Source organism: Bos taurus, chromosome 8, assembly GCF_002263795.3.
Source record: "Bos taurus isolate L1 Dominette 01449 registration number 42190680 breed Hereford chromosome 8, ARS-UCD2.0, whole genome shotgun sequence".
NCBI classification, from domain to species: Eukaryota; Metazoa; Chordata; class Mammalia; order Artiodactyla; family Bovidae; genus Bos; species Bos taurus.
In genome coordinates, this window is record NC_037335.1 from 52,768,707 (window position 1) to 52,789,338 (window position 20,632).

Sequence of the window (20,632 nt, forward strand, 5' to 3'; positions counted from 1 at the left end):
TGAACCCCAAATCCAGTTGCTCAGTTTTGCTGGCTCTAAAAAGTTATAGGTAAAGAGAGATAAAACTACTTAAATCCTTTCCTCAGTGTAACTTAATGCCATCATCCAACAGGAGCAAAATTCAGCTTTGCAAAAGGCAGAGATAATGCTAGTTGTAGACAAAACTGGGGGGAAAATATTGGACTAGGGAAAATGATGCAGAAGGAAGACTCCTGTTTGTCATAGGCAGCTGAGACCTGCTTTAAGGTAAAGGAGAAAGTAGGAAGAGGAAGCAGTTTCCAGGGGCAGCTTTCTCAACAGCACTCAGGCTCCAGCCTTCTCTTCCTGCCCCCAGAAGCACTGACAGAGCCCAGAATAGACAGAGCTTCCATGGAAAGTAGGGGGATGTGAGGCCAAAACTGCGCTGTAGCTCTATGACTTCCTGGGAAATGCTGAGGACATTTTGCACACTGGGCCTTTGAAATGGCCCCAGAGGATAAGTGGAGGTAATAACAAAAACAGTTATAAATACAGAGCTCACATAGACAATAATAATAATAATAATTAACATTCATTGACTGCTTTCATATGCCAGGCACAGTTCTAAGGATTTTATGTGCAATATCTCCTTTAATCCTCACAATAATTCTACAAGGTAGAAAACTTTCCAAAAATTATTTTTTATTTATTTTTGACTGTACTGGGGTTCCAATGTTGCTTGGGCTCTTCTCTAGTTGCAGCAACTGAGGGTACTCTTCGTCGAGGTGTGTGGGCTTCTCATTGAGGTGGCTTCTCTTGTTACAAAGCAGGGGCTCTAGGGCATGCAGGCTTCAACAGTTGTGGCTCCCAGACTCAGGCCCATTAGTTATGGCACAATAGGCTCATTTGCTCTGCAGCATGTGAAATCTTCCTGGATCAAGGATCGAACCTGGGTGTCTTACACTGGCAGGTGGATACTTTACCACTGAGCCACCAGGGAAGCCCCGTAGTAGCCCTCCTGTTATCCCCATTTTTTCAGTGAGGAAATAGAGACACAGAAAGTTTAAATAATTTGACCAACAACACGCAGGTATCAATGGATGGAGCCACATTTTTGAACTCAGGCAACTGAGCTATAGAGGCTGACCCTTAACCAATGTGACCACATGGTCAAAGAAGGATTCCTCTAGAACAGTCCTGACTTTGTGTTGCTTAAGATCTCAAGGAGATGTCTCTTAAGTGATAGATGGGGAGGGCTGGGGAGGAGAGACAGGGTGGAGTCAACTCAAGGGCTTCTAATCCCTTCATCTATCTTCTACTTCTGTCTGTTTTAGATTAACCAACATTTAAATCAGTTTGCTACAAAAAGTGATTTGAAACCACTGTTTTAGAGGGTTAGGAGACTTTAGTCCCGTCCCTAGGAAACCAGTGACCAAAGATATAATAAAATTTTATTTATAAGACATAACAAAAGCTTTGAAACTGTGTGGAACAAAGTACTGAAAAAGCCACAGGCTGGTGATGCAATTCACAGATGGGTCAGAAGGGTATCAGATGCATCTGCAGCAAGAGAAGGGGGCTTGTTCACACTTGGACTTAAGGGCACAGAGAACCTGGAGAGTGTCAAGAAATGGATCTCTTGGGGGACAGAAAGTGAGGATGTTGAAAAGAAGGGAGTTGAGACTTCACCTCTAGCCATCTGTGAGTAGACCAGGTGTCTAAGCCATTAGTGAGGAAAGATAAGTGATGAAATGGTTCTATGTCTGTGTCATCCATATTATAATGAATTATGTATAGTCCCATATTAGTTATTAAATATGCCTGATTTGGTATATCACTGCCCTATTTTCACTGACTTTTTAAAAAAGGAATGTTGTTTTTTTAAAAAAATTTACTTATTTATTTTGGATGCACTGGGTCCTTGTTGCTGTGTGGGCTTTCTCTAGTTGTGGTGAGCAGGGGTACTACTCTTCACGGCGGTGCATGGGCTTCTCACTGTGGTGGCTTCTCTTGCTGCAGAGCACAGGCTCTAGGCGTTTGGGTTTCAGTAATTGCAGCATGCAGCCTCAACAGTTGTGGCTCATGGGCTCTAGAATACAGGCTCAGTAGCTGTAGTGCATGGGGGTCTTAGTTGCTCAATGGCACATGGAATCTTCCCAAACCAGGGATTAAACCCATGCCCCCTGCATTGACAGGCAGATTCTTATCCATTGCACCATCAGGGAAGTCCTAATTTTGTCTACTTCTTATATTATGAAAACGTTGGGTTAAAAGACTCAGCTCTCAACCAAGATGGTTTGACTGATTACCCAAACAGAATTTTATTATAGTACCTGTAGGAAAACTTTTTTTGAAAAATGTATGTTTTTCTCCGACATGTCCAAGGTATCCAAGGTATTTGATTAGTGGCTGTGTCAAAATACTAACTTTGATTAAAGCTTCAGATCAGTTATTAAGCATTGGGAACCAAATAGGTATTTAGTCAGGGAATAAATTTTGTTAGTTATTACCAGGTAGCAATCCTCAAAGCAAACAGCACCCAAAGGACGATGACTTTTATTTGGGTGAAAAAGATATGATCTTTCTCTTTATGGATTCAGCCAAGAAAAGAAATGGTTATGGGGCTCTTTTAAAGTCCCTATATGGGTGAAGGGAGTCAAAAGGTACAAACTTCCAGTTACAAATAAGTCACGGGGATGTCATGTACAGCTTGGTGACTATAGTTAACAATGCTGTATTGCATATTTGAAAGTTGCCAAGACAGTAGAAGGGCTTCCCAGGTGGCACAAGTGATAAAGAACCTGACTGCCAATGCAGGAGACATAAAAGACTCAGGTTTGATCCCTGGGTTGGGAAGATCCCCTGGAGAAGAGAATGGCAACCCACTCCAGTATTCTTGCCTGGAGAGTCCCATGGACAGAGGAGCCTGGCGGGCTACTATCCATAGGGTCGCACAGAGTTGGACAGAACTAAAGGGATTTAGCTTGCACACAAGAGAGTAGAGAGTAGTTCTCATTGCAAGAAAAAAAATTATATATTATAAAAAATATATAATTATATAAAAATATCATTATATATACGATGGATGTTAACTAGACTTAATGTGGTGATCATTTTGCAACATATACAAGCATTGAATCATTATGTTGTACACTTGAAATTAATATAAGGCTATCTGTCAATTATACCTCAATTAAAAAATGAAAAAAAAGCCAACATTTACCTCACTGCCAATTCTGGTTAGTAACAGAGCATAACAGCTAAAAACTTAAAAACTGAATTAAAGCACTTAACACTAGTTAATTAATTAGTTAATTTATACCATCAAAACTAAAAGTTTGAGAAATAACTAGCCAAATGTGCAAAGTACCCCCAACATTTCTTCTTTTAAAGTAACATTTAAGCTACCATCAATTTATTTATTTATTTGTTTTGGGCTGTGCTGGGTCTTCGCTGGGCTTTCCTTTAGTTGCACCAAGCAGGGGTTACTCTCTAGTTGCGGTGCATGGGCTTCTCACTGTGGTGGTTTCTCCTGTTGTGGAGCACAGGCTCTAGAGCACATGGGCTGCAGTAGTTGTCACACGTGAGCTCAGTAGTTGGAGCTTCCAGGCTCCAGAGCACAGGCTCAATAGTTGTAACACATAGGCTTCGTTGCTCCCCTGCATGTGGGATCTTCCCAGATCAGGGATTGAACCAGTGTCTCCTGCATTGGCAGGTAGATTCTTTACCACTGAGCCACCAGGGAAACCCAGCCTCCAACATTTCTTAAAACTCAAATTCTAGGACCTTATCTCTTGAGCTAATTTCTCTAAGCCACCGGTCCATTGCCATCTTCTACCCCATGTTCTGAGAGCCAGCAGATGGGGATTCGTGAAATCGTTGGGTCAAGAAGTTCTTACCTGACTGCACAGCTCTAGGTTCTCAGAATACACAGCGATCTGTTGTCTGGGACTGCTGCTCCTCTGACAGGTAACTGGCCAGGAGGATGAGGACATCAAAACCAAACTTTTCTGTGAATGCTTTCAAATCACTGGTGATATTGCTGTGAAATGTACAGTTCTGAAACAACAGGCAATTTGATATTAACATCAAGCTGCTCGGCTCTGGTGAATCATGCCACAAATTTGTCCAGTCTTAAGATGTATTACCAATGATACTTATTATTAGATACAAATGAAATAAATATTTTGCTTTGAGAAAGTTTGCAAATTTTTCATACTATGGCTTGAAATATACATTCCTTGTTTTGTTTTGTTTTCCTAAACCAAGAAAGGAAGGCATCATTGCTGTTACCATTAAGAACAGTTTAGAGAGGAACAAATAGCTTACCATTTTTTCCCTAAAATGTTTGACTTTGTAAAACATACTTTTCCTTTTATTGTTCACATGACATAGGAATGTCTGTAGATTATTATTACAACCCACTAGAAAAGTAGGAGGAAGTTATTGTTTTTTTCTGTAATTATTTTCTAATGATTATTAACTCCAAGCAGAATTCCTGAGGATATACTCAGCTGAGTTTACCAAATTCTTTTTATTCCAATGTAGAAATCTAGGAGATTTGTGTCAGAGATGTAATGTCAGATCTGCTTGCTCTTTCTATGTGATATCTAAAGAGGAAGGAATAACTGGAAAAGGGACCCATCATCAGAGTATACCCAGACCTGTGACTCACATCATCTGTGGGAATGTTCTGGCCTTTTTGAATTGTATTAACTACAATGAGACCCACTTTTTGTCTGCATGGTTATCTCTCTTTCTTAAAACAATACTGCTAAGTCACTTCAGTCATGTCTGACTCTGTGCGACACCATAGACACAGCCCACCAGGCTTCCCCATCCCTGGGATTCTCCAGGCAAGAACACTGGAGTGGGTTGCCATTTCCTTCTCCAATGCATGAAAGTGAAAAGTGAAAGGGAAGTAGCTCAGTAGTGTCCGACTCCTAGCGACCCCATGGACTGCAGCCCACCAGGCTCCTCCGTCCATGGGATTTTCCAGGCAAGAGTACTGGAGTGGGGTGCCATTGCCTTCTCCCTAAAACAATACACTGAATACCATATGTTACCCCCTAGCATAATGCCTGGCATATACTAGTTGCTCAAGAAAAGTTTGTTGAATGAATGGAGAGACACAGAAAATCAACCTGTGCTACATAATCCTTTATCATAGTGTGTGTGTGTATATATATATATATATATATATATAATATTAATAACACCTGTAAATGACAATCACATAATCTTCACCTGATAATCCATAGCTCTACTCAATGGAAATCATCTTAATGTGCATTCAAGAGATATAAAGAATTCTGTTAATTTTTTCCTGATTACAAAGTCATCAGAATTATGCATGGCACTGGTAAAACATTAAAGCAGTACAGAAAAGCAGCCCATAGGAAGTGGAAATACCACACACCTCCACCTCAAATAACCATTATGAAGAGCTAAACAGTGCAGCCCATTTGGGTGCAGACTTTTTTCATGTCCAGATGAATGTTTGTATATGGTAGCTCTTTAACACTTGTGGATTCGATATTCGTAGCTTAGACTATTTAGCCACTTGAAATATCCCATAATACATGTACTCTGTAATTCTGCTGAGCTGAATGTCAAGCTTGATGAGGTCACTGAGAGAGAAAATGAGAAACCTGGCCATTGGGTGGATCCAACCCATCAGTGGCTTCCCTGCCTCTAGGAGCCTTGCTGTCTACTCCTGTGGCCACTACTCTCATTAGCTATCTCATGAGGCTACTTTCACTTTTGGTTACAAGGAAGTGCACATGGGAATTCACAAAGATCTCAGGATACATTGCTGATGAATACAAAGGGTCTACTGTATGGACCTGGTAATGAAATGTATGATGCTCAAATACAATAGCTTTTGGAAGTATGGACACAGTCAGCTTTCATGCATTTAATTTATTGTCCAAGTGTCATAATAATAATCTTTAAATAAGTACTTCAAAAATTAATTCACTCACAAAAGTAGATTTTTAGAATGAGTTTTTTTAATTGGACCTTATACACAATGTGCATTCAATAGATAAAATTATTTCAAATCATTATTGGTGTTAACTATCAAGAATCTCAATGCTGAGCTTCTTGCTATTATGAATTGCAAAAAAAGATGAGGTCCTAAAGGAAAACAATAATGGACAACAACCATGTACATCTTATCTCCAATGACTAAAGGCTTTGGCATAAAAAGACTTAGAATTTTCCTTTCAAAATATTTTTTTCATGATGTGCATAAACTCATTTCCCCCAACATATTTATAAACCCTTGAAAGAAGACACACCACTTCTAAAAGATTCTGACACACAATAGTAATTACCATGACACTTCTAGCTGGGTCCCTCACACAAGAGAAAGCAGGTTTTACTGGTACCTGAGTGCAAGATTAGCACTCAAGAGAATCAGCATTGTTCAAAGCCCTACTTGTGGAATATGTGCTATTCAAAAAAGATGGCTTAGCTCCAATCTCTCTGGACTTTGTATTAAAATGATGGCCCCAAGATCTTGCTAAACTCTAATCCAGCAGCACTGGCACCATCAGGCATCTTGTTAGAAAAGAAGGGTCTCAGGTCACACTCCAGACCTACTGAAGCAGAATCTGTGTTTCCCACAAATCCTAGGCAATTCAAATGCACATGGAAATCTGAAAAGCACTGCTCTGGGGAGCCATTTTTAATTTATATATTTTCCTGTGAACCAACCCTTTGCACTCAGTGCTGTCATGGGCCTTTTACTGACTCAGGCCCTCAGCTCCCTGCTGTTCATTCCAGCCTCATGATTAACATCACCTTGGGATGTGTACTTTTAGGCTACTTTGTCAGAGGTTCTCATTTAGCAGCCCAGGATTGGGTCCAAGAATCTGTAATTTCATTATGTACCTCAAGTGATTCTTAGAATCAAGCTCCTTTGTATAATTCCCCAGTTTTCCTCTGGGTGGCCCTGAATTCCACAGGATCACAGAGTATTGATAAAACAAAGACTTATGTGAACCCAAGAAACAAAATACTTATCTTTTATAGTAACCCCAAAACAGAGATCGTCAACTACTATGTCCTATCCACCCTAATAAAATTGCCCAAGCCAGATTCAATCTCACTGGCTTTAGGATAATGCCAGGAATTTCATGTTTAAAACAGAATCAAACAAGCAAAAGAGTAAGATTCTTCAGGAATCCGGGAGGCAGGGTTTGTTTGTTCTGCTTTTATGCTGGTGCTGTTTGCATAGGAGATAATTTATTATTGTCTTCTAGCTACACAGGGAGTCATGTGCTGTGACACCTCTTATGTTGCTGACAAGCTAGGCTGGCCCTGAATAAATACCACTTCATCATGAACACAACCCACTGTAGATACAGGTTGGCATTTTATTCCCCCCATCTGCCTTCTACCTGATAAATTACTGTTTTAGTTACATGTATACAAATACTATTTGTTAATCTGCTCAAATATCTCCAAAATGTTTTCCCCACCTGAAGTTAAAATTATATGCATATATATATCCCAATTTGCCAAAGGTTTAGAAAATAGAGGAATACAACCTTCATTTACCACCTCTACACCCATCATCCAACCCTCCATATTTGAAATATGACCCCAGCCTGAGATTGTTGCATGAAATTTAGGAAGTTATATTACTAATTGTTAAACCTGAAAATTGACTGGTGAAAGCCCAGACTATTTCAACATATCAGTTAGGAAGAAAGGCAAGTGGTCCCAGCCGCAGTCTTTTGTCACTCATGGATCTAGAGATTAGATCGTTAGAGACTTTTAGAGGTCATGAGTTATTTTGCTTGAGCAATTCCCGGTTTTGAAATTAGTAGAAAGCCTGAAAATGTAGGGAGAGAAAGGTCTTGCTATTTCTTGGCCAAAAGCCAAGGTGTAGATGTCAAGGGCCCTCAGAAGAGGTTGGTGATAGATCATAAGGACAAAGGGCAGGCAAACAGAAATGGCAGGGCTATATTCTAACTAATATAAAAACCAAGATAGTGATAGTGTCCAAAAGATGTACTACTTTTGTGGTTGAAAGTACTTGGACAAATGCAATGGAAAATTCCATTCTCTCACAAAATCCCATTTTAGTTCTTAACCCATTACAAATGCAATGGAAAATTCTATTCTCTCACAAAATCCCATTTTAGTTCTTAACCCATTACTCCGAAAATTTTAGTTTTTATTCTATATGCCTATTAGCTTTAGTACATCACATGAAATAAGTGATCTAAATAATGTCTTATAAACAACTGAGTCCTTAAATGTGCACATTCTTTGAGAGAAAAACCACTCTCCTTACAACACCCATATGTACATATTCTATTGTCTTCTGAATCCCTCCTGTCAGATTTCTGCCCCTCCAATCATTCCACTGAAACTGCTCTTCTCAAAAGTATCAATCATTTCCAGGTCACCAAATCCAAAAATCTATTTCCTCTTCTTACTTTAATTGACTTCTCCCAATAATTTCATGAGGTTGATTTCCCCTCTTTCTTGAAACACTTAATTCCTTCACTTCCCCGTCATTACACTTTCTCTCAACTCATTGGCTACTCCTCTGTCATCTTTGCTGCTGCTTCTCCCCTAGTCAACTTTTAAATGTTTCTAACCTCTTTCTTGTTCACACTTTCTCCTTAGTGATTTCATCCAGTCACATGGCTTTCAAATCATCTATCTGCCAATGACAACCAAATCACATCCACCTGAATGCTAACCTGATTTACCTATGTGATATCATCACATCAATATCTCATAAGTGTCTCAAATAAAATACAACCTACCTCCACCCCAGTTTCCTCCATAGCATGAAATGGTACCACCATTCGCCCAGTTCCTCAAATCAAACATCTAGGAATTATTCTTTATCCTCTTTTCCCCTTCATTCCTCACATCAGCAACTCTTATTAACTTTCCCTCTGAAACATATCTCAAGTCCAAACACTTCTCTCACTTCTTTCCATCTCTATTACTGTCATGGCCACAGTCACCATCATCTCTCCCCTGAACTTGGGTGACAGTCTCCCAACTGGTCTCTCTGAAGTGGCTCATCTCCTTCCCCTATGACTAGTTCTTCACACAAGACCAAGACAGAGCTTTGAAAAATGTAGCCAAAACCATGATACTTGTGAGTTTAAAACTCACTCAAGAGTTTCTCAATGCAAATATTTACTATTTTTTTCTTTTTTAAAAAAAAAAACAGGGAAGAGAAAGGTTTAATGTCCTTGAAACTGAGTTCTTATAAACCAATGCAAAAAAGTATACATAGCAATAGAAAAAAAACAGTTTGTGAACATAATTCACAACTGAAATACCTGAAATCATTAATAATCAAAGAAATCCTTTGATAATGTTTTATGTTCTCTTTTCCTATAATTGGTAAATACGGCTGAATGGGCATTCTTATACATTGTTAGAAATATATTCCAAAGAAATAATTATATATGCACATGAAAGTTTTATGGACAAAGCTATTCACTAGATTACTATAATAACTAAAACTTTGAAACAATCTAAATGTCCTACAATAGAGAAATAGTTCAATAAATTATGGAATCGTAACATAAAAGAATGTTATGTTGGTATTAAAAACCACATTATCAAAGAATACTTAATAACACAAGAAAACATCGGACATAGTGTAAAGTAGAAAATAATTTCTATAATCATATAAAATTAGAATGTCACTTCTATATGTATGCAAATAATATATATTGAAATTAAAATACAATGGGTATTAAGAATCTTGATATTAAAGTGGACATTGTGTCTCTCTATTAACTTAGGGTACTTTCTCCGAAGCTCCTGGTAAAGTCTTTGGAGGCTAACTGGCTTTGCCATTCACTAGCTGAGTGTGTTAAGTGAGTTTACTTTATTTCTCTAAAGTCCTCATCTGTAAGCCCTCACCTCATAAAACTGTTAAGATTACTAAGAACTTAATGTGTATCAAAAAGCAGGCCCAATGCCTGGCATATAATGGACAATAAACATTAAATCTCTAAATGGCAACCCACTCCAGTGTTCTTGCCTGGAGAATCCCAGGGATGGGGGAGCCTGGTGGGCTGCCGTCTATGGGGTCGCACAGAGTCGGACACAACTGAAGTGACTTGGCAGCAGCAGCAAAGGTCATGCTTAGGACTCACGGGAATAATTAGATTCATAGAAAGTATTTCACAAATTCTTGGTACAGCAACTGATTATTCATATTACAATTTCTTGCCTTATATTCTTTCTAATACTGTGAACTTCGCAATCATAGTCACACACAAGTCACTGAAGTGAATCACATGTAAAATTCCTAGATGAGAGATTACAGAGGAAGTTACACCTGAAGCAAAGTCATTTTAAAAAGTAAAATAACATAAAAACTCTGGATCAGGCAGTGTTTCTCATTAACGGATCCTTTATCCTTAATTCTAGGTTAAAGTCAATGAACGAGCTTCAGTTTGCCACTACACAAATAAAAGAAAAACATGTACAGTGATTTTTTTCTTCAGCCAAAGCACCATGGATAGAGTCTTCTGCATCGTTCCAAGTGCCATACTACCTTTGTGCCAGGCTGGGACCTGGACCAATTGCTGCATGCTTGCACCTGGACAAATGTCTCCTTAAGCAACAAAATACAAAGAAATGATAAGGGACTAAAAAATAAATACATGTATGGGCAGTTGGGGCAAATTATGGACAAGACAACACAAAAAGACCACAAAATTCAACTGCCACTTCTGAAGAGCAGGGAGAAAAACAAGGTGTTGGGAGCAAAATCAGGTATCGTGCATGCCCCCTACTGCTGCTGGTGCTAAGTCGTTTCAGTCGTGTCTGACTCTGTGTGACCACATAGACGGCAGCCCACCAGGCTCCCCTGTCCCTAGGATTCTCCAGGAGTGGGTTGCCATTTCCTTCTCCAATGCATGAAAGTGAAAAGTGAAAGTGAAGTCGCTCAGTCGTGTCCGACTCTTAGTGACCTCATGGACTGCAGCCTACCAGGCTCCTCCATCATGGGATTTTCCAGGCAAGAGTGAGTGCCCCCTGCACTCACCACCAAAGGCATGGGCCAACCACCTAAGCCACCGCTTTGCCCGGATCCCTGGACACACCCCTCATTCACTCCTTTAAGGAACTAGCTCGTCACACCCCAGTCAGGGGAGTAAGCAAGGGAAACTGCTACTTGTTTTTGCCCCCCACTGCTGCAGCAGGGGCCCCAATAAAAGCTTGCCTCTTACCAATTTCTATTGCTTCAGGAAGGCCGAGAGCCCTGGTTGGTATCACCTTCAATGGAGTTTACTCCTCAGGCTAGTACCTTCCATTTAGATCTAATACTCTAGACTACACACTTAATCCAAAACAGTTGTCTCTCTTGCAAATCACAGAGGAAATTTATTGAGTAATGCTTTTACTAAATAAAATAAAAATAAATCATTTTCTAATGTCAAGAACAAGTTATAGATTTATCATGTCTGAATTTTTTTTCTTCTTGCAGGAAATAGGAAAAGTGAGTAGATAGAATCTGTAGATAGGAAGCTTATACAGAAATCATTACCAAGACTAAAATACAAGCTCACACAGTTTCATCTTTGAGAAGAATGAGTCTTAGAAACATAGTATGACAATCCATAACTACCTTGTAAGCACAATGGTTAGCATGGATTGCTGAGTTACTGAAATTTAAGAGGATGGTTTGACATTTATACTGTGTGGATTTACTTGTAGATTGAGGACTATTTTTTTTTAAATCAAGATATATGAAAAATGCTGAGGTATGTACACAAACGTTCTTACTGAAAGCTTCATGATTTATGCTACCAATATTTCATTATGATGTTTAAAATATTCAGCAATAATAAAGTCTGATAATTTTGACAGGAAAATGATTTATGAGAGCACAAAATGCATAAATTAAAGAGATTTTATTTATTCTGTTTTTCGTACACACTTTAATTGGTAGGCAAAGATATTCACCACGTTTTTACCACATGTCATTAAAAAAAAAAAAACTCTATTGTTCTTATTCCCAGAAGCTAGCCAACTCATTTTAGTAGTAAAAACTTCACTGATCTATTTAAACTATATTATGCATCATATTTTGAAAATAGAGCCAAACAGCACATATTATCATTAAAAAAAGAGCCCTTTTGTAAAAAGATTTTGTGAAAATTAACTGCAATATATAAATGAACATATACATGTACATATAAACATAATTTTCATTTAACCCAAAGGTATATTGCCTAAAACAATTTAATCAGACCATTTCTGCATTAAGCTCTGTTACGTGCTTTGCATCATCTCATTTAAGCTTTAAAGTGCCCAGATGACGTGGGTAGCATTTCTGTTTTGCACTGAGAAAACAAGTAACTGATGTCTCGCAGCTCTCACACATGTGAAAACGGGACTTGCTCCCAGGCGCATCTGACTGCAGAGCCCAGGTTCTAACCCTTGTTTTTCCCAAGTGAGAAAATTCTTCAAAGATACTACTAATGCCACTTTTAATTTCATAAAAGTTTTGCTACTCCATTTACTTCTGTTTATTATTATTAACAAGTCTCCCTTGTCAGTATACATAAGCAAGCCACAACCTTGATTTTTTTTTAAAGTTAAAACTGCCAAGACAACCCTCAAAATGCAAGTTTATCAAATAAAGCTGAGAAGAGCAGTAAACAGACAAAAACTGCATCTACCTAAATTTAAAATTTCACATATTTACAAAGTTCAGCAACTGTTAGGTTTCATATGTAGAGGTTAACGCACAGCAAAGTGTTGGCAGTAGTGTCCAGACGTCTTGAAACGCTGGAAACAATGAACAGACGCACAAGCACAGCACAGTTTAGCTGTAGGTCAGTTAATGAACCTATGCGGTCCCCACAAAGTTGCACGTTGTAGTTCTGATTCCTCCTTTAAGGCACAAACAAATCGCCACACTCTTTTTAAGGGTTCACAGTGACTACTGATGGTGTTGAAGTATAGTAGCAAGTTTACATATCCCTTCATTTACAAAACCATCCATCCCATCAGGGAAGTATACAGTATGCTTCAAAGAATAAGAACAGGATTTTACAAGCCGGAATCAACCTGAAACTAAGCACGTTGGCATCCTGTCTCATGCTCACCATCCCCATCAGGAGAGAACCAATCTTAGTCCAACAGAGTTGCCCTGGAAAAAGATGCTTATATGCTCTACTTCATAAAAGGGATGTCAGAGGATGGATTCAAGGGCTCAGTGAAAAAAGAGCTAGACTGTGGCTCCACTTCAGTTAGTCAGTTCAGTTCACTCAGTCATGTCCGATTCTTTGTGACCCCATGGCTGCAGCACGTCAGGCATCCCTGTCCATCACCAACTCTTGGAGTTTACCCAAACTCATGTCCATTGAGTCGGTGATGCAATCCAACCAACTCATCCTCTGACATCCCCTTCTCATCCTCTGTCGTCCCCTTCAGCTCCCACCTTCAATCTTTGCCAGCATCAGGGTCTTTTCAAATGAGTCAGCTCTTTGCATCAGGTGGCCAAAGTATTGGAGTTTCAACTTCAGCGTCAGTTCTTCCAGTGAACACTCAGGACTGATTTCCTTTAGGATGGACTGGTGGGTCTCCTTGTAGTCCAAGGAACTCTCAAGAGTCTTCTCCAACACCACAGTTCAAAAGCATTAATTCTTCAGTGCTCAGCTTTCTTTATAGTCCAACTCTCACATCCACACATGACTACTGGAAAAACCATAGCTTTGACTAAATGGACCTTTGCTGGCAAAGTAATGTCTGCTTTTTAATATGCTGTCTAGGTAGGTCAAAACTTTCCTTCCAAGGAGTAAGCATCTTTTAATTTTCATGGCTGCAGTCACCATCTGCAGTGATTTTGGAGCACACACAAAAAATAAAGTCTGCCACTGTTTCCCCATTTATTTGCCATGAAGTGATGGGACCAGACGCTATGATCTTCATTTTCTGAATGTTGAGCTTTAAGCCAACTTTTTTACTCTCCTCTTTCACCTTCATCAAGAGGATTTTTAGTTCTTCTTCACTTTCTGCCATAAGGGTGGTGTCATCTGCATATCTGAGGTTATTGATATTTCTCCCGGCAATCTTGATTCCAGTTTGTGCTTCATCCAGCCCAGAGTTTCGCATGATGTACTCTGCATAGAAGTTAAATAAGCAGGGTGACAATATACAGTCTTGATGTACTCCTTTTCCTATTTGGAACCAGTCTGTTGTTCCATGTCCAGTTCTAACTGTTGCTTCCTGACCTGCATACAAATTTCTCAAGAGGCAGGCCAGGTGGTCTGGTATTCCCATCTCTCTCAGAATTTTCCACAGTTTATTGTGATCCACACAGTCAAAGGCTTTGGCATAATCAATAAAGCAGAAATAGATGTTTCTCTGGAACTCTCTTGCTTTTTTGAAGATCCAGCAGATGTTGGCAATTTGATCTCTGGTTCCTCTGCCTTTCCTAAAACCAGCTTGAACATCTGGAAGTTCACGGTTCATGTATTGCTGAAGCCTGGCTTGGAGAATTTTGAGCATTACTTTACTAGCGTGTGAGATGAGTACAATTGTGTGGTAGTTTGAGCATTCTTTGGCATTGCCTTTCTTTGGGATTGGAATGAAAACTGACCTTTTCCAGTCCTGTGGTCACTGCTGAGTTTTCCAAATTTGCTGGCATACTGAGTGCAGCACTTTTACAGCATCATCTTTTACGATTTGAAATAGCTCAACTGGAACTCCATAACCTCCACTAGCTTTGTTTATAGTGATGCTTTCTAAGGCCCACTTAACTTCACATTCCAGGATGTCTGGTTCTAGGTGAGTGATCACACCATTGTGATTATCTGGGTAGTGAAGATCTTTTTTGTACAGTTCTTCTGTGTATTCTTGCCACCTCTTCTTAATATCTTCTGCTTCTGTTAGGTCCATACCATTTCTGTCCTTAACTGAGCCCATCTTTGCATGAAATGTTCCCTTGGTATCTCTAATTTCCTTGAAGAGATCTCTAGTCTTTCCCATTCTATTGTTTGCCTCTATTTCTTTTCACTGATCACTGAGGAAGGCTTTCTTATCTCTCCTTGCTATTCTTTGGAACTCTGCATTCAAATGGGTATATCTTTCCTTTTCTCCTTTGCATTTTGTTTCTCTTCTTTTCACAGCTATTTGTAAGGCCTCCCCAGACAGCCATTTTGCTTTTTTGCATTTCTTTTTCATGGGGATGGTCTTGATCCCTGTCTCCTGTACAATGTCAGGAACCTCTGTCCATAGTTTATCAGGCGTTCTATCAGATCTAGTTTCTTAAATCTATTTCTCACTTCCACTGCATAATTGTAAGGGATTTGATTTAGGTCATACATGAATGGTCTAGTGGTTTCCCTGCTTTCTTCAATTTAAGTCTGAATTTGGCAATAAGGAGTTCATGATCTGAACCACAGTCAGCACTCAGTCTTATTTTTGCTGACTGTATAGAGCTTCTCCATCTTTGGCTGCAAAGAATATAATCAATCTGATTTTGGTATTGACCATCTGGTGATGTCCATGTGTAGGGGCTTCTCTTATGTTTTTAGAAGAGAGTGTTTGCTATGACCAGTGCGCTCTCTTGGCAAAATTCTATTAGCCTTTGTCCTGCTTCATTCTGTACTTCAAGGCCAAATTTGCCTGTTACTCCAGGTGTTTTCTGACTTCCTACTCTTGCATTCCGGTCCCCTATAATGAAAAGAACATCTTTTTTTGGGTGTTAGTTCTGTAAGGTCTTGTAGGTCTTCATGGAACCATTCAACTTGAGCTTCCTCAGTTACTGGTCAGGGCATAGACTTGGATTACCATGATATTGAATGGCTTGCCTTGGAAATGAACAGAGATCATTCTGTTGTTTTTGAGATTGCATCCAAGTACTGCATTTTGGACTCTCATAGACTATGATAGTTACTCCATTTCTTCTAAAGGGTTCTTGCCCACAGTAGTAGATATAATGGTCATCTGAGTTAAATTCACCCATTCCAGTCCATTTTATTTTGCTGATTCCTAAAATGTCGACGTTCACTCTTGCCATCTCCTGTTTGACCACTTACAATTTGCCTTGCTTCATGGATCTAACATTCTAGGTTCCTATGCAATACTGCTCTTTACAGCATCAGACCTTGCTTCTATCACCAGTCACATCCACAACTGGGTGTTGTTTTTGCTTTGGCTCCATCTCTTCATTCTTTCTGGAGTTATTTCTGCACTGATCTCCAGTAGCATATTGGGCACCTACCGACCTGGGGAGTTCATCTTTCAGTGTCCTATCTTTTTGCCTTTTCTTACTGTTCATGGGGTTCTGGAGGCAAGAATACTGAAGTGGTTCGCCATTGCCTTCTCCAGTGGACCACATTTTGTATGTTTATAAGGATTTCTGTATGGGACTGAACAGCTCAGGACCTATGCATAATGGAAAATCCACTCATGCACGTGTGCTCAGTTATGTCTGACTCTGTGACCCCATGGACTGTAGCCCACCAGGCTCCTCTGTCCATGGGATTTTCTAGGCAAGAATATTGGAGTGTTTGCCATTTCCTTCTCCAAAGAAATCCACTCATGAGGCATCCTTTATTTTTACAATGTCAGAACCTGGGAAACACACTGGCTACCAAATAATAATAAATTATTTCCATAATTATGTAAAGATGTTTTTTAAAAAACCCATTAGCTTGTTTTAAACCATGAGCTTAAACACGGCTTTATTTATTTTTCTTGGTAAAAATAAATCATCTCGTTTGAACAATATTTCAAGAAAGCAGGAAGCCTTCCTTCCTCTCTGGGTACCCCTTTCTGATTTATGGACACCACCAGTCAAGCCCCCAGAGCCGTTACTGCACATGTACACTGCACACACGTCTGATTTCTCTAAGCTGTGTCAATATTAACCTGACCAAATGAAGATCAAACTGTCTCTTTTGTTCCTCTTGCTCCTCACATGGGGAGCACAATATGGCTCTTGTCAGAGGTGCTTCATCATTTTGGCTCAAGGAAACTGTCAGTACAGTTTGGGATTCGTTCTTCATGGGCAGATATCCTGATGGGTCTAATGAAGCCTTTCTGCTGACAACTCATTTGCTAAAAATACCCAACCACCACCAAGTTTAAGTGGGGAATATGGTTGTGTCCCCTTTGCTATCAACCCAACAAAAGTGATTTCTTTCGGAGTCTGCAATATCTATATATCAAGGTACACACCTCTCACCATCCATATTTGCTCTTGCTAGTTTCCATTTGCTCAGTGATAAACTTTATGACATTCTTAAATTGGAATATAATAGGGTAAACACCAATCTTAGAGCACACATGCAGAGCCAACAGTCTGTGTGTGCCATTTGTTGCAATTCTAATCTAATTACCAGAAACCCCCTCCTGCAAACAGATAACACTCCAGGGTTTGTGGTTTCATTTTCATTTGGAGACGTCTGTGTGTGGGGAGCTTGAGGAATTCATTTTCAGGTAAGAACACAGTATTGCTGTGACTCTCTTGGCCCCACGTCACAGAAACTGCACTCAAACTGGTGTTTTTCACTCAAACTTCACAAAGATATGGTGAGTGTTCTAAAAAAGCAAAGGAAGAAGTGGAGGACAAGCTGGGAAGAGAGAAAGGGTTGCTAGGGATGTGGGGGCCACTCAGCTTCTCCATCCTCTTCTCCTGGCTTCATTCTCCTCTCCCGCCACCAATTAGCATCCTCCTTGTGGCAGGAAATGTGGGTGGTAGCGGCTCCAGGGTAGACCTTTCAAATTTATTCAGGACTCACTCCCTCTTGATCTTGAGTTTGAAAACCCTGGAAGAATCCTGGTTGCTCCCACTTGGGCTGGATACCTAGCAATTGAGGTGGATTAGAAAAACCACATAATACAGGTATGGTACCTGTCAGAGCAAGAGTGATAAGATAAAATACTTTTCCTTGGCAGGGGGGTGTGGGGTGTGGGGGCTGTGGTGGTGAGCAGATAAACCTTTAGGTGGGCACCCTAGATATCAGGCACAAAGAGCTACCCAATCTCTCGCTGTCATACACACACATCTGTACAAACCTACAGATACACATTATTCCCCAAATCCCTGTTTTATTTCCAGCCAACCAAGCACAAGTTATAGGAAGACACATGATGCTGGGAGAGATAACCTTAGTTAACTTTCATTTCATGCAAGTTTATATCTCAGTTAAGAGAGGTATTATAAAGAGTGATCAAAAAAATCTATGTAACTGTTACATATAAAATGTAACATATTACATGTAACTGTTACTTATAAAATGAAAATTATGCTTAATCAATCAAAAATACATAATACTACGTATGCAATCCAGGATAAAGAGGCCAAGCCTCCTCAATCTCTATTCTTTCAGGTCATGGTGAGGGATACTCTTTTTGCTCAGTCTCCCCTTTAACTGTCAAACTTCCATTGCTATTTGCACTATATGTGCAGGGCATCAAAATGCTTTAAATACAAGTCAGAAATTATCTTCAGGCCCTACCCAAGAGGCAGAGAGTATTTGGGCTAAATCTGGTGGGACAAGAGTTGTATTTCTATGTTATCATTTTATATTATATAAGAGCTATTTATAGAAAGGCTCAAAGCAGGCCAAATACCCCAAGGGCAGGGGTGGGAGATCTAAATTCGTAACAGGTAGAAAGTAGTAACTTTAGAGCAGGGTTTCTCGCTTGACCTCACTGACTTTGCGGATCATTCTTTGCTGTGGGGGTTGTTCTGTGAATTGTTGGATGTTTAGCCACATCACTGGCCTCCACTCACTAGATGCCAGTAGCTAAACTCTGTCTTCTGGATGTGACAATCAAATACGTTTCCAGACATTGTCAAATGTCACCTGCAGGACCAAAACACCCTACCTAAGAAAAACAGAGAATAATAGAAGAATCTTGCAAACTTAAATAATTCAAATCCCCTTGAACTCTTTCAGAAATATTATTGCATAAGCAGGATACCTCAGTAATTCTCTCTGGTTTAAGAGGCAAGAGGACTTGAAAAAAATTAGATAGGAAACTTTTACACAAATACTCTGTACTAACTGGCCAAATATTTCCCTTTTCTAGGCTGGTAAAATTTTTAAATTCTCATCAATTGTCTTTGAGTTTATACTGGCAAGCTTATAAAATAAACAGCATATTCATTCTCTTAAACAAAAGAAAAAGCAGGATGATTTAAAAGTCAGAGCCAGGATTGTACTAAAGCATCTACTTCCTGTGCCAGGAAAAACATGTTTTCCTAGGTATTTCCCAGAGTTTAAGTCTAGAAAAACTGTATTAATCCAGGTCAGTTAAGGGTAAATAGGGGATTTTTTTAAATCGAATTTTCTATTTGAGATTCCTGACAATAATATGCATGTTGTTGTTGCTGCGCTCTGCCGTGTCCGGCTCTTTGTGACCCCATGAAGGCTCCTCTTTCCATGGAACTTTCCAGGTGAGAATACTGGAGTGGGTTGCCATTTGCTCAAACATAGTAACCCTAGAAAACAGCAGATACTGGAGGGCAATGCAATCTGACTGGGGCATCTTGAGCTTTCGGTGAATGGCTAGCATCCTTGACTGATAACAGGCTACAAGGGAAGACTCATCAAAATTTATTTCTCAGCCTGAATTATCTGAATCTGTATATCATACTGGTTCTCAACCATGGCTATACCTTAGGGAGCTGATAACCCAGGGAGCTGTTAAAAAAAAAAAAAACACTCAGACCCCACACTATGAAATTTAAATTTGATTGCCTAAGGGCAGGGCTGGAGAAGGAAATGGCAACCCACTCCAGTGTTCTTGCCTGGAGAATCGCTTGGTCAGAGAAGCCTGGTAGGTTGCAGTCCATGGGGTCGCACAGAGTCGGACAGGACTGAGGCGACGCAGCAACAACAGCAACAGCAAAGGGTAGGGCCAGGGCATCAGAATATTTTTCAGAGGATTCCAGCTATTATTCTAATGTGCAGCTAAGATGAAGAACAGTGTTATACACAGATAAAAGAAACAGTTTTTAATTCATGCTGTTTAGACATAGTTACTATATCAATAGTTCTTATTTCTACTCTATAGTTATTGAGTGAACTTTCAGAGTCAGGGAGAAAACACAAATCCCAAAAACAGATGCTCACAACTTCATTTTTAAAAATGCAATTCTAACTCCTCCCCAAATGTGCAAGTGCTTAAATGCATGGGTTTTGAAATCTGACAGTCCATGATTCAAATCCTAATTCCACATCCTGTTTCCCCTGCACCTTCAGGCAAGATACTTGATCATGTTAAGCTTCAATTCTTTCATCCGGAAAAATGAAGATAATAATCTCCTTTACAAAATGAAACAGTCTGTAAAACACTTAGCCTCGTATCTCTCAGAGTCAGCCCTCAAAACGTTGTAACCCTATGACAGCAGCAGCAAGAAAAGCAGCCACAGCTGTATTAACAGCAAGTTTATCTGTCAATTAGTTCATTAGAAATTTCTGATCCTTAGGTACAGTTTAGCATTTCTTTTTACTCATTGTATGTTGAAAAGAATCTTTCTTCCGTCTGAGAGTTTTCTGTTGCAGCCCATTGTTTAAACTATATAAACTCTAAAATTTCTGAGGGAAAGAACTGTCAGGTTCAGAGAAAGTACCTGACAAATCAGCCAGATACTGTAATGGCCAGACTGATGGAGAAACAGGTTCTTCTCCAGGTTCTATTTCTCAAG

General features: G+C 39.6%; 1 protein-coding gene across 1 annotated transcript in view; it reads right to left on the reverse strand.

Annotated features, from left to right (window-relative positions):
- Window positions 1-20,632, reverse strand: part of PRUNE2 (prune homolog 2 with BCH domain) — a 290,504-nt gene that overhangs the window by 94,586 nt on the left and 175,286 nt on the right. The window contains 2 exon segments of the mRNA XM_059889462.1: window positions 3,858-3,908; window positions 3,910-4,017. Of these exon segments, the coding sequence (XP_059745445.1) occupies window positions 3,858-3,908; window positions 3,910-4,017 (159 nt within the window).